The sequence below is a fragment of the Mesoplodon mirus genome, assembly GCF_964341445.2.
Source record: "Mesoplodon mirus genome assembly, chromosome: 1".
Classification (NCBI taxonomy): Eukaryota; Metazoa; Chordata; class Mammalia; order Artiodactyla; family Ziphiidae; genus Mesoplodon; species Mesoplodon mirus.
In genome coordinates, this window is record NC_138976.1 from 83,203,685 (window position 1) to 83,216,246 (window position 12,562).

General features: G+C 46.7%; 1 protein-coding gene across 2 annotated transcripts in view; it reads left to right on the forward strand.

Annotated features, from left to right (window-relative positions):
- The first annotated feature begins 887 nt into the window (after positions 1-887).
- The window catches only part of PCSK5 (proprotein convertase subtilisin/kexin type 5), a 456,450-nt gene continuing 444,775 nt past the window's right edge, over positions 888-12,562 (forward strand). Inside the window, exon 1 of one of the 2 annotated variants that reach the window (XM_082614748.1) lies at positions 888-1,605. In XM_082614748.1, coding sequence (XP_082470874.1) covers positions 1,414-1,605 — 192 coding nt within the window. In that variant the 5' untranslated portion in view covers positions 888-1,413. The remainder of the gene's footprint in view (positions 1,606-12,562) is intronic. The other variant, XM_082614749.1, reaches the window with a different exon arrangement.

Consider the following 12,562-nt stretch of genomic DNA (forward strand, 5'->3'; position numbering starts at 1 on the left):
CAGTCACAGTGCAAGATACAGTAATGAAGGCGGCGCAGTCACACATTTATTTCATTCGAAATTCCTCTGTGGTCCTTTTTCTATCAAAGTCTCTCACTGTTACAGGGCCGTGCTTGAAAAAGTTGCAAAACTTCTCCCTTGGTGGAGAAAAAGAAGCCCTCATCAGACTCAGTGGAACGAATGAATGAAGTTATTTCCTTGGCCCCAACCACTCCATCCACTTTCATACCAAATATACACAGAAACATCTTTCCCCAGTTGCGCGACTGGAATTTTACTCTTCCGTGGCGTTGCCTTCTATTGGAAGCACGGATTTCGAAAGTCAGCAGGCAGCAGACTCGGCTTTGGAACCGCGGTGGCTGGCTTTTGCAAGAGTCGATGCGCCTTACGGTCCTGTGTGGTAGCTTCTCCCGGGAGCAGAATGTGTAAAATAAACAGTTGCTCAAAAGCGTGAAGAATTAACGAAGTGAAAATCTCGGGTTATTTGTTCGGCAATTGACACGCAAGTGACCTCCTTAAATACTTCGTTGTCTGAGGACGTTCAGAGCTAGGATGAATGAATCTTCGGGGCACTTGACTAGAACCAGCTTGTAAATCTCTTTAGTCTTTCGGGAAGTGGCGGTAAATTAATACAAATCCAGGAGGGAGGGGAGAGAAGGGGGTAAAACCTCCACACCGGGGCTCTCTTCCCAGCCCTTTGGAAAGACTCGTTTTTGCTGCTCAGGACCCTGGAAGCTACGGCCTGAAGAACCCGGCGGCGCTAGGACCTGGTTGGCGCCTGGCCGTGGCCGCTTTCGGGCGGGCGGAGGAGGGAGAAGAGGAGGGAGATGTGGGAAAGGAGGGGTGTCGAGCGGGGCGGGGGGGAGTCATTTATGCAGAGCGGGTGCTGCTGCCATTGCCACTTACACTCCCGGCGCGCCGCTCGGAGCCGGAGGGAGCGCGGGGAGAGAGCTAGCGAGCGCTCGGAACCTGGGCCAGCAGAGGGGGCGCCCCGCCGCTGCCTGCACCGCAGCCTCCGCCGCGCTCGGGGGCCCCTGGAGGAGCGAGGGCGAGTCGGAGAGTCCGGGAGCCGAGCCCGGCGAGACCCAGCTGCGGGAGGGCGCCCGCCCCACTCAGCCGCCCCACTCAGCCGCCTCCTGCGCCCGATCCGGGGAGCGCCGGCCGACCGCCCCGCGGGCCGGAGAGCTGGGAGCACAGGTCCCCGGAGCCCCAGGGATGGTCTAGGAGTCGGCGCGAGGCTCGCTGCTCTGCTCCCTGCCGGGGCTCGCCGCCTCCTGCCGATCGCCCAGGGCTGCGAGCCGCGGCGGCCGGGGGCTGCGAGCCGGGGCGGCCCAGGCCGGAGAAGTTAGTTGTGCGCGCAGCTGAGTGCGCGGAGCAAGCGAGCGAGCGAAGGAGCAGCGAAGCGCCGGGGCCATGGGCTGGGGGAGCCGCTGCTGCTGCCCGGGACGGCTGGACTTGCTGTGCGTGCTGGCGCTGCTCGGGGGCTGCCTGCTCCCCGTGTGCCGGACGCGCGTCTACACCAACCACTGGGCAGTCAAAATCGCCGGCGGCTTCCCGGAGGCCAACCGCATAGCCAGCAAGTACGGATTCATCAACCTAGGACAGGTAAGCACTGGCTGGTCGGGCTCTCGGCCCTGAAGCTGAGAGGGCAGGGGTGGGGGCTGGGGGGAGTCGCGCTGGTCCCCTCCTCGTCAATCCTCCTCCCCCTCTTCCAGATGTGCTCTTGCAGCTGTTGCCCTAACTCTTGAGCGATGCTCTCGCTCTCTCACACACACGCACACACACTCATTCGCTCCCCGAAGTTGCTGGGGTTTGTGTTTTGTTTGCTTGTTTCTTGCAAGTCACGAGGCATAGGTAGGGTCTCTGGAAGAATCGCGAATGTACATACTCTCCTGGGGGTTTCAGATCCGACCGGAACTTTTGCAGTGGAAAGTCGGGGACCAGTGGGCTCTTTGGGGGGTAGAGGGTAAGCGCGCCCCTGGTGCCGGCTCCCTGCGGTTTCTGAGAGCTGGTGTAAGGGGGAGGCGGGGAAGGGAAAGCCTTTCCTGCTCGGACCTGAATTTAGTCCAGAAAGAAGTTTCCTCTTCTAGCGGGGAGAGAACCGCTGGGACTGGAGCTAGACTGGAGGAGGGAGAGAAGAGGGGACTGGACCCGGCGTGAGCAAAGGTTTGAGGGGAGACCTCCCAGCTTCTTCGCCTCGCGAGCTGGATCCGCGTGGGGCTCCCAACTGGGGAGTCGGAGGGGGAGGTGGGAGAACTTCCGAGACCACTGACGGGGTTCTGCTTTGGAAAACGGCGAGTCTGCCCTCGCGGAGGCTCGGTGGGGCGAGAGTTGGGCGGGCAACGGGGCTCGGGGCTTTGGTGGGGTGCCGCTCGCGGGCTTTGAGCAGAGCTGCCCGTCTGGGGGACCGTGAATTGAGTGGTGTTACGGGGATGATTGGAAGCGCAACAGATTTGGAGATACCTCCACACGGTCTTGGCTTCCTCGCTCTCTTTCCTGCAAGAAATGGGGTGACAAAGGCTGTATAAGCCGGTCCCAGAAAGTGCACCCCCATCCTTACACCCCTCCCACTCGCTTCTCCCGGCCTGGCCCGAGGAGGGGGCCCTGGCCTGACCCTGGTGAGACTTTGCTGGGGGAGGGAGGCGAGGGTGATGGGGGCGCCCTCACAGCAGACGCGCTTGTGGGACTGCTGCGGCTGCACGCGCCCTGCCTGCCCTGGCAGGATGAGGGGAGAGGAGGGTGCTGGCTGGGGCCACTGGAGCAGGAGAGCACAGACGGTTTCTGACGCTGTCGAGCTCCATGTCCAGGAACACAAGTGCTCTAGCCCGGGGACTCTCGGCTGCCTGGGGACGCGGCACCGAGAGCAGGCAGATCTGCTGTTGCCGCATCTAGAAAGAGCACTGGGGGCATCGGGGGAGCGGGAGGTCTTGCTGCTCTTTGCGGGTCCAGAGGGAGGGCGTGTTGCGGAGAAGCCAACCTTGTGCAGGGCTGAGACCAGGGCAAGGGGCATCGTCTGTATCTCCTGTCCCCGAGACCAACACACACCAGGAAGGAAGGAAGGGACAGCCAGCCAGATTTTCTTGCCTGAGTGCCTGTCATCTTCAGGAGAGTTTCATTCTACTGGCTTGGTAGGATTCTACCTGCTTCTTTTTTTCCTCTAGAAGAAAACATTGAGTCTGTTCAAGTGTTTTTACACGAGCTTGAAGTTGGGTGCTGCATGTGACTGGAGAATGTAACAGGGAAGGCTAACAATAAAAGTAGTCATGTTAATAATCTTTCCAGATGCATCACTCAGGTTCAGCTAACACTGAGCATCTCTCATAAAACAGGCATATTTGGAAGAATAGTTCACTTATTTCATAATCCACGAAACGACCGTTTTTGGTGGATATTACTTCACATACAGCAACAGGGAACCTAATACTCTGGAGAAGTTGACCCGCACAGGGTCACCCAGCTAGACAGTGGTAAGGGCATGATTCAGACCTAGGACTGTCTGGTCCAGGCCTACTCATGCTTGTGAGGATGGGGGGAAGGAGGAAGTAAGTAAAATCTCCATTTCCCTGAATTCTGATTTAGTGGCTCAGTAGACTGGAAGCGAACATCCAGTCTTAATTCACAGATACTTAGTTCAAGCCGACCTGGACTTCTTGAACCTGAGAGCTTCAGGAATTACGAAAGCAGAAAGATCTGTATCAAAATAAACTCGTTAAATAGAATTTACACATTTCGGAGCCTGGCAGAGTGGGGGAGAAGAAATTGTCACAGAACCCACTTGTGAAGAAGCAAACATTGCAGTATCCTGCAACCCGGCCTGACTTTTTACAAAGGGCCTTCTAGTGAAGATCCATGGATTTTCATATAAAAAGTAATACTAAGAAAGTTTACATACAAATAACACCAAACATGATTTGTTGTGGGTTTTTACAATGCCAGTGAGGAAACTGAGGGCTTACAGAGGTGACAGAGAACCCCTTGAACTCATGCCCTAGCCAGTGTGAAAAGATCAGCTATTCTTACTGTGTAAAGCATTTCCTCTGTAGATCAAAGGAGCATAACCCTAAGCTAAGTCTTGCAGGTGGTAAATTGAGTTCACACATGCAATATCATTGCACTGTAAGAGCCATCCTTTTGTTATTCTTTCTTTCCATCAGTAAACCAGCTGTGGTTCAGTTGAGGGCAGTAATTTATTTGCAAATGTCTCTGGAATGTTCTCCTATTTTTACCCTTTCGGGCTTGTGTGGGGGGGTCCCACCTTATATGTCACAGATTGGAACTGAGACCTGTTATTGTTTCTAAAGTCATTTAATATCCTGGTAGTATTTTTGATATCTTTCTATATAATATTTGAGGTGAATAAGGCAGTGACTTTCCACCACAGTAAAGGTACGGTTTTGACTATCTATTCAGAGTTTCAGTATCATGTTTCGTATAGCATCTTAGCATTTAAAAGCCACCAGAGGTAAAATTTCTGGCCTGGAGATTTCTACAGAAAAGAATAGGCATGCCTCTCATGTTCACGAAAGATAGGATATGGAGAGTAACACAAGAGCGAGTAAGCAAGCAACAGGGAAAAAAGACATACTTGACTTCCTGGAAGGGAATAATAATGTTTTCTTGTCTTTGGTTATAGAGATAGTGCTTGTTTTGGTAGGTTTTCACATAATGTTTATATTTTGTGAATGGTTATGCCTCGAAATTCTGAAATTCTAGAAAGCGCTTCCTTTCTTCCCCTACAAGCCCTGACTCCAAGCCCTCTTAATATTTAGTTCGACCTCCGTACCCCGGGTGGCTGAGGGTAGGTGCGTCTGCCTGTGGGCCTGCACAGGGATGGAAGAACAGGCTTAGTTCTTCCTTCATTGTGTGCTCGGACCCTTTGAACTAGCGGTATAGTGGTTAGAGGGTAGAAAAGACATAAAGGAATCAGACCTGACATAATGTTAATTGTGAACCTTTGTTTTTTGGACAAAATCTACCAACCAGTAGGAATTAACTTCTGGTTATTTGAACCCGGGGAGAAGGTCCTCTGTAAAGGTTGTTTGCAGTATGCAACAGCTGTATTTATCCTTCTGTGAGGTGCTTAGAATCCTTGATTCCAAATTGAGATCACCCGGAGCAAAAACCCCTCCCCAAACCTTGTAACTTATCTGGAACAAGACTCCAGAAAGATAAAGCCAGCTGCAAGCAATACTGGGAAAAATGTTTTACCTGGTGTTGCCATTGACAGCATAGACTGGGAAGCTCTGCAGATGCCACTTGCAAGGTCCGGGAAAGCAGGAAAGTCACTGAACTTATTGGAGCCCCTGTTCCTTCATCTGTAAAAGGATAAATCTCTAGATAATAGAGGGAGTCGATTCTGTGTTGCCCAGCATATAGTTAAGCTTGCTGTGGAAGGTTTGTTGAATCTGAATCTGAACTAAGTGAGATTCAGACTTTATTTAGATATGGAGAATGGAAGACGTTTTTTTAATGGAAGATGCAACTCATTGAAAATACATTTTGGATGACCAAGTCAAAAGAGCTAAATCAGAGCTTTGTAGACAGGGAAACTGGTTTTCCACTTCAACTAACAATTTAGAATAGTTTAAAAATAGTTTCCCATTGGGTTCTAAGCAATTCTGGCTGATTTCCCATGGTGGTGCTCCCCTCCCTGGTTCATCTTTGTTGTGGTCCATTAAATAGTATAGGATAAGCTCAATGGAGATGGAAGAAAGGGACAAAAAATATCTGAAGACTGAATATTTTATAAAGCACCTTGCCTTGGTATATTCGGATAGATCATATTTGAATTCATATTTCATTTAATTCTGAATGTGGTTTTCATGAGGAAGGTTAGAAGAAGCATTTTCCAAATCAGCAGGAAGAGATGCTTTAGCAGGAAGAACCTTGTTCAGCAGTGCCCTGAAGGCCTCCCACTCTGCTGGCTAGTTTTGACCCGTGAGTAATGTGGGATGCTTGAAGTGCTGGTAAACAGTGGAGAGTGAGTTCTGGGTGCTCATGGATGGCATTAGAAATAGGGGATGGGGCTAGTCTGGTAGGTTGTGTGGGAGTGGACTGTCCTCCCCTAGTTATATCCTTAGGCATTTGTAAATGGATGTGGGAGTCCCAGGTTGAGCCTTGTGTGATGCATCTGCCTTTGCACCAGGCAGGAACCTCAGCTCTGACCTCCATGCCCAAGAACTTTAGCTTTGACCTCTGCTAGCCACTCTGACATGCGTAGTTCTCATGAGTGGGGTAACCATTCATGAGAAAAAGCAGTTCAGAGTGCTTGGCCTGATGATGGTGGGTCTGTTGCTTTAACCTCATAGACTAGGAATGGCTTGTATGTGGCCATTGGGATTTTCGGGGTCTGTTTGAAATGAAACACTGCATTTTTGTGGGCCCCAAGGCAGCTGAATTTGCCTTATTGCTATCTTTCATGAGTTTATATCCAGAGGTCCTAACTGTAAAGGTCAGCCAGAGAAGCAGGGTAGTGTGCTGGGAAAATGTCCAGCAATGTCTGACTCTTTGGTTTAGGGAGGGAGTCCTGACCCAGAAACATCCCCTGGGCAGGGAGGGGAATTTGTGTTGTCGGTTCAAGTTATGTGAAGCAGTGTCTGGGTTTTCCCCAAGGCTAAAGTATCTCCCGGCATCACTCTGGCTTCTGACTTTATCACTTGGCTAATTCAAGTTGGATTAAATGACAAAGAAGCTGACTTTGTCTTCATGGGTGGTAAAAATGAATGCTTATACACACTCATGCATGCTATAAGATACATATGTATGTATCTATGAATTTCTATGTTTATCAAAGTTAAATTTGCACATAGTTTAAAGTGAAATTACTCATGCAACATTCTCACTAGTTCAACAGATTACATCTCTCCATCTAAGTGTACCAAGAAGGAACAATCCATGCCAATAAACTCTTCAGTTTGGGTTAACCCTGGGAGGAAAAAGAGACCAGAAAGAAAACCAGACTGAGTCAGAAGGTTTGAGTGAAACTTCAAACCTTTCATTTATTTACCAACCTGACCCTCAGTGCCTGATTTTTCACATTGGGGACCTTAACACCTGCTCCATTCACCTCACAGGGTTGCTGTGTTACCAAGTGCCCTAATAATGAACGTGAATATATAAATAAAACAAGACATAGGAAGCATTATATGATCTATAAGGACTCCACGGAGATGCAAAGGCTGCTCAAAGGAAAAATAAGAGAATGCCAGGGTTCCTGGGGGTTTCTGTAGTGGAGCACTGGTGATTTTGTAAAATTTATTTATTTATTTATATTTTTGGCTGCGCGTGGACTTTCTCTAGTTGCGGTGAGCAGGGGCTACTCTTCGTTGCGGTGCACGGGCTTCTCATTGTGGTGGCTTCTCTTGTTGCGGAGCACGGGCTCTAGGCGCGCGGACTGCAGCAGTTGAGCCTCATGGGCTCTAGGGGGCAGGCTCAGTAGTTGTGGCTCACGGGCTTAGTTGCTCCGTGGCATGTGGGATCTTCGCGGACCAGGGCTCAAACCCATGTCCCCTGCATTGGCAGGCGGATTCTTAACTGCTGCGCCACCGGGGAAGCCCAGGGACCTAGGACATTTTTATCCATAACTACTGTTAAGCAAGACAAGTACTAATGGAGCCACCGGCAGTGCGGTATGGTTCAGTCCCGCCTGGGAGGAGTTCTCTGGTAGCCGTGTGCATAATGACCTGGAAGAGGCAGAGAGTCTATTGTGTTGGGAAAAGTTATTGTTAACAAACACGGAACCTGTGACAATGGAAAGAGGATAGATTTAGAAGCTCTTATACAGGTGGATTCAACATGGCTTGGTAACCAAATGCAAGTGGAGGTTGAGGAGAAGGGAGAAGGTGAAGAGAACAAAGTTTATAGCCTGGGGACCCGGAGAATGGGGACTTGTCTGTAGAATGAGGGCAGTCTGCTGGGAACAACATGGTAGGTTCAGCCTTAGTGTTGTTGGCAGGTAGAGAGTCATGCAGATGCAAATGTCCAGTAGGAAGAAGAGAACTTAGGGAAGGAAAGAAGTAAAGACTGGCACTCACCACCTCAGTATAAGTGAAACTGTGGAAGGGCATAAGATGCTAAGAAGTGAAACACAAAGAGAGAGAAGGGCTGGGAATACAACCTGAAGCTGGGAGTGTTGGAGATGAATGGTTCTCGAACACAAAGGGATACTGTCTTTGAAATGATAGACCACAGTGTCCCGGCTTTGAGAAAGATGGTAGGGCTAAAATAGAGCTAAAATACAACCTCCATGGAGAAGGCAAGGGATAAAGGGAGTAGATGAAGGGGGCAGGGAGGCCCTGAAGACACAGAGTCAGAGAGCCACAGAGCGTCGCACTAAAGAGAAGTGCTGTAGAGAGAATCTAGGAGGTGAGAACTGAAACATAGCTTAAAGAATTGGAGACAAGGAGGTTACCTGTGCTCTTAGCACCAATGCTCGATTGAGCAGTGAGGGGGAGTTTCATTGCACATCTGCCTGCCCACCTACGTTGTCTCCCTTCATCTCATCAATGTCCTGGAGTATTTAGGATCATAGGTCTAGAACCAAAAGGGTTTGAATCCTAATACTGCCGCTTCCTAGCCGGGATACCCTAGGCAAACATCTTAAGCTCTCTGTGCCTGAGTTTCTTCATGTGTGGAAAAGATCTAATAGTATTTTCCTCCTAGGCACATACTGCATACTCAATACATGTCAGTTATTATGTCTTGTTTTTTTTTTTCGACCAAGTTATGCTCAGTTTCTGTATACTGTTTTTACTTAACATTGTATTATGAGCCTTTTCCAATGTTACTAAATAATTTTAGGCAAATTTTAATGGCTGCATAATCGAAGGTGCCATACTATCTTGTAATTAGTGTGACCATAATCATATTTTGCCAGGGACAGCACTGGTTTATGCCTACAGTAAATCAGTTCACCTCCATTAAGAATTTTGTATATCCCTTTCACTTTTCAGACATGTCTGAGTTTGGCAGAGAAATGATATGGTCACCCTGATTGAATGTGTATTTGTGCGTGTGTGTGTGTGTGAGTGTGTAATTGCATATCTGTTCTTCCACTATCTGGGAAAGCAGGGCTGTGCCTCATTCTTATTTGTGTCCCCAGCACCTAGCCCAGTGGGTGGCGTAGGAGAAGCACAGTGAGCACTTGGGACAGGAAGCATAAAGGGTGCACCTAGAGAGGAATAGGTTTGGAAAGGAAGAGGGACATTGGTGCCTTGAGCCTAAAGAAGAATGAAGGTGAATGGAGATTTAGGGAGTTCACACTGGGGAGGAAAGGAGGTGAACATGTGTGGACAATGGTCTGGATCTCACTATCGGTTCTGAGGTGAAGGTCACCTGCAGAGAGAGGGGGAACTGGGTGAAATTGGTGGCCTGGTGCTCCAGTGCTCCTACCAGAAAATTCTGATAGGAATTAATGACCAAAGCCTAATGAGAAGAGTTGCCAAACAGCAATGGCAATAGCTGCTTGTGCATAGTTATTGCTCAGTAAGTAGTGGTTAAGTGAATGAGTGAGAAAATGAACCAATCTATATTGTTTTGTGCTTTTGTCACTAATGCTCAGGAACCTGAGATTAGATAAAGACAAAACAGGGAGTTAGAAAGTATCAGAGTGAGAGAGAAGGGAACAAGAGACTGTGGGAAGCTGGGGGTGATGGAGATGAATGGTTCTCGAACACAAAGGGATACTGTCTTTGAAATGATAGACCACAGTGTCCCGGCTTTGAGAAAGATGGTAGGGCTAAAATAGGACTGGGGAGCCAAAGGAATAGGGCAGGTATAAAGGTTCACAATAAAAATGGAAAGCCAGTTTGATAAGAGTGGTAGAAATGGAAAGATGGGAGCCATCCCAGAGGGTAGTTTTCTTTGTAAGCTCTACGTTAGAACTATTCTGCATGATGATAAGGCCCAAGGTGGGCTGACCAGATAGAGAACAGGTGAAGGCCAGTGGACTGGATGGGATCAAGAAACTGTGAGGCTGTGATATTGGCAGCGTTATCAGCTTGGATAAGATAAGGATTCCAAGTATTTTGTGCTGGTATACCCACTAGGCAGATAAACATGAAGTCTGCCCCATACTTCAATGCTCCTTGGATAAATTTAGGTATTATCTCTACTTTACACATCTGTGCACTATTATTTGCCCTGCAGGTCCTGTATCAACTTAAGGGATAAAGATAGATTCATGGGGGATTGCTTTCCAAATGAGCCTTCCCATATTTGATTTAAAAACTGAAGATTGCATTGAGCACTGAATATAGAGGAAAGAATGTAAACAGAGAATGTGAAGCCAGAAATAATATTTAAGGATGATTTAAAAATGGTATATATGATGTCACATTTTATGTTTGCCTCTATCTTAAGTCGTCATGTAGCCTACTTTCCACTATAATAAATAATTATACCTATAATTGATTCACGTCATAGCCCTTCACATATATTTTTTTATAGTATAATGGAGCTATGTTCTGAACATGTCTTTTATGTATTCTTAGTCTAACTTTACTGCCTTGTAAGAATATGGATATATTTTTAAATGTGTTTTTTAAATTATTTATAAATTGCTCTCTGTATATAATATGTAATATTTTTAGGTTGCTGTCTACAATACTAGATTAATCTTGTTTGCATTTATATGTGAATCTGATTGTTAGGTTAGGGTTAGCATCACAAAAGAAGCATGAAGTTTCTAGTTGAATCTTCTGTGCATTATCTAAGGGGTTAATTCTGTCCTGGGAAAATTACATTGTGGATACCCTGCCAGCATTGAAGCTGGTTAAGATTTATTAAAAGCAAGTCCTTCCCTGCTGCCTTTCCCAGTGTGTGTGTGTGTGTGTGTGTGTGTACACACACACACACACATATATATATATCATATATATTTGTACTAAGTACTTAGGGCTGATATTTTTGTAATAAGTACTTAAGGTCTGGTATTTTTCTACTCTGAGAAGCTCTTACAGCTGTAAAAATATACCAGTTCTCTCCATATCGATGTTCCCAGGCTTGTACCTTGTTTTCACTAGTTGAAGTTTCTCAACCATAATAAAACTGGGCAGTGCTCATGAGTTTGAATGCAGTGCAGGGAGGGAAGACAATTTCAGAGCCTTTAATCTTGTAAGCATATATCCGTAACTACAAGTTTAGAAGTTTACTGCTTACTCATCCTGGACCTATTCTAGTTGCATTTAACTATTTTTTTTTTTATTTTCTGTGTGTGTGTGGGACCCATTCATCAATTTCAGAGTTTTTCAAGAGAAAACTAAATTGTAGGCCACTTAAGATTTATTATAGCCTAGCTTCCAGCAAAACCTTTTTTCTTTATTTTTTTAACCTTGGGGCATCTTTCCATTTGTTTAGTGCTCATGAGCCAATTTACCAAATGCCGCATTCTTTGACTCATTGTAGGATGATGTCATTGCTTCTGGGCTAGTTCGGCAATGCTGAGAACCAGTAAACAAAACTCAAGGCTGAAAACAGGTGACTTGAATTCTCCTGTAGGTCCTGCCCTGCCACTAATTTGCCACATACTTATGAACTGGTCTTAGTTTTCTGTCTTAAAGGATTAGTTTTATTCATTGTTTTATTTTAAAAATAGTTATTGAAGGATACCATCAAGAAAGTCAAAAGACAACCCACAGAATGGGAGAAAATATTTGCAAATCACATCTGATGAGAGGCTTGTATCCAGAATATGTAAAGAACTCCTACACTCAATAATAAAAAGACAAATAACCCAATTAAAAATGGGCACAAAGGATCTGAATAGACATGTCTCCAAAGAAGATATACAAATGGCCAATAAGCACATGAAAAGTTGCTCAACGTCATTAGTCATCAGGGAAATGCAAATCAAAACCACAATGAGATACTAATTCACATCATATTCACTTAGATTGCTATAATCAGAAAGACAGATAATCACAAGTGTTGACAAGAATGTGGAGAGGGCTTCCCTGGTGGTGCAGTGGTTGAGAATCTGCCTGCCAATGCAGGGGACATGGGTTCGAGCCCTGGTCTGGGAAGATCCCACATGCCGCGGAGCAACTAGGCCCGTGAGCCACAACTACTGAGCCTGCGTGTCTGGAGCTTGTGCTCTGCAACAAGAGAGGCTGCGACAGTGAGGGCCCATGCACCACGATGAAGAGTGGCCCCCGCTCGCTGCAACTAGAGAAAGCCCACGCACAGAAATGAAGACCCAACACAGCCATAAATGAATGAATGAATGAATAAGTAAATAAATAAATAAATAAAAAGAATGTGGAGAAATTGGAACCCTCATATACTATTAGTGGAAATGCAAAGTGGTGCAACCACTGTTGGAAAACAGTCTGGCAATTCCTCAAAACATTAAACAAACATAGAGTTACCATATGACCCAGCAGTTCCACACCTAAGTATACAGTCAAGGGAAATGAGACGTTTGTTCACACAAAAACTTGCAGACAAAAGTTGATGGCAGCATTATTCATAGGAGCCAGAAAATGGAAACAACACAAGTGTGTATCAACTGATGAATGGATGAACAAAATATAGTGTATCCTTACAATGGAATATTGTTCTGCAA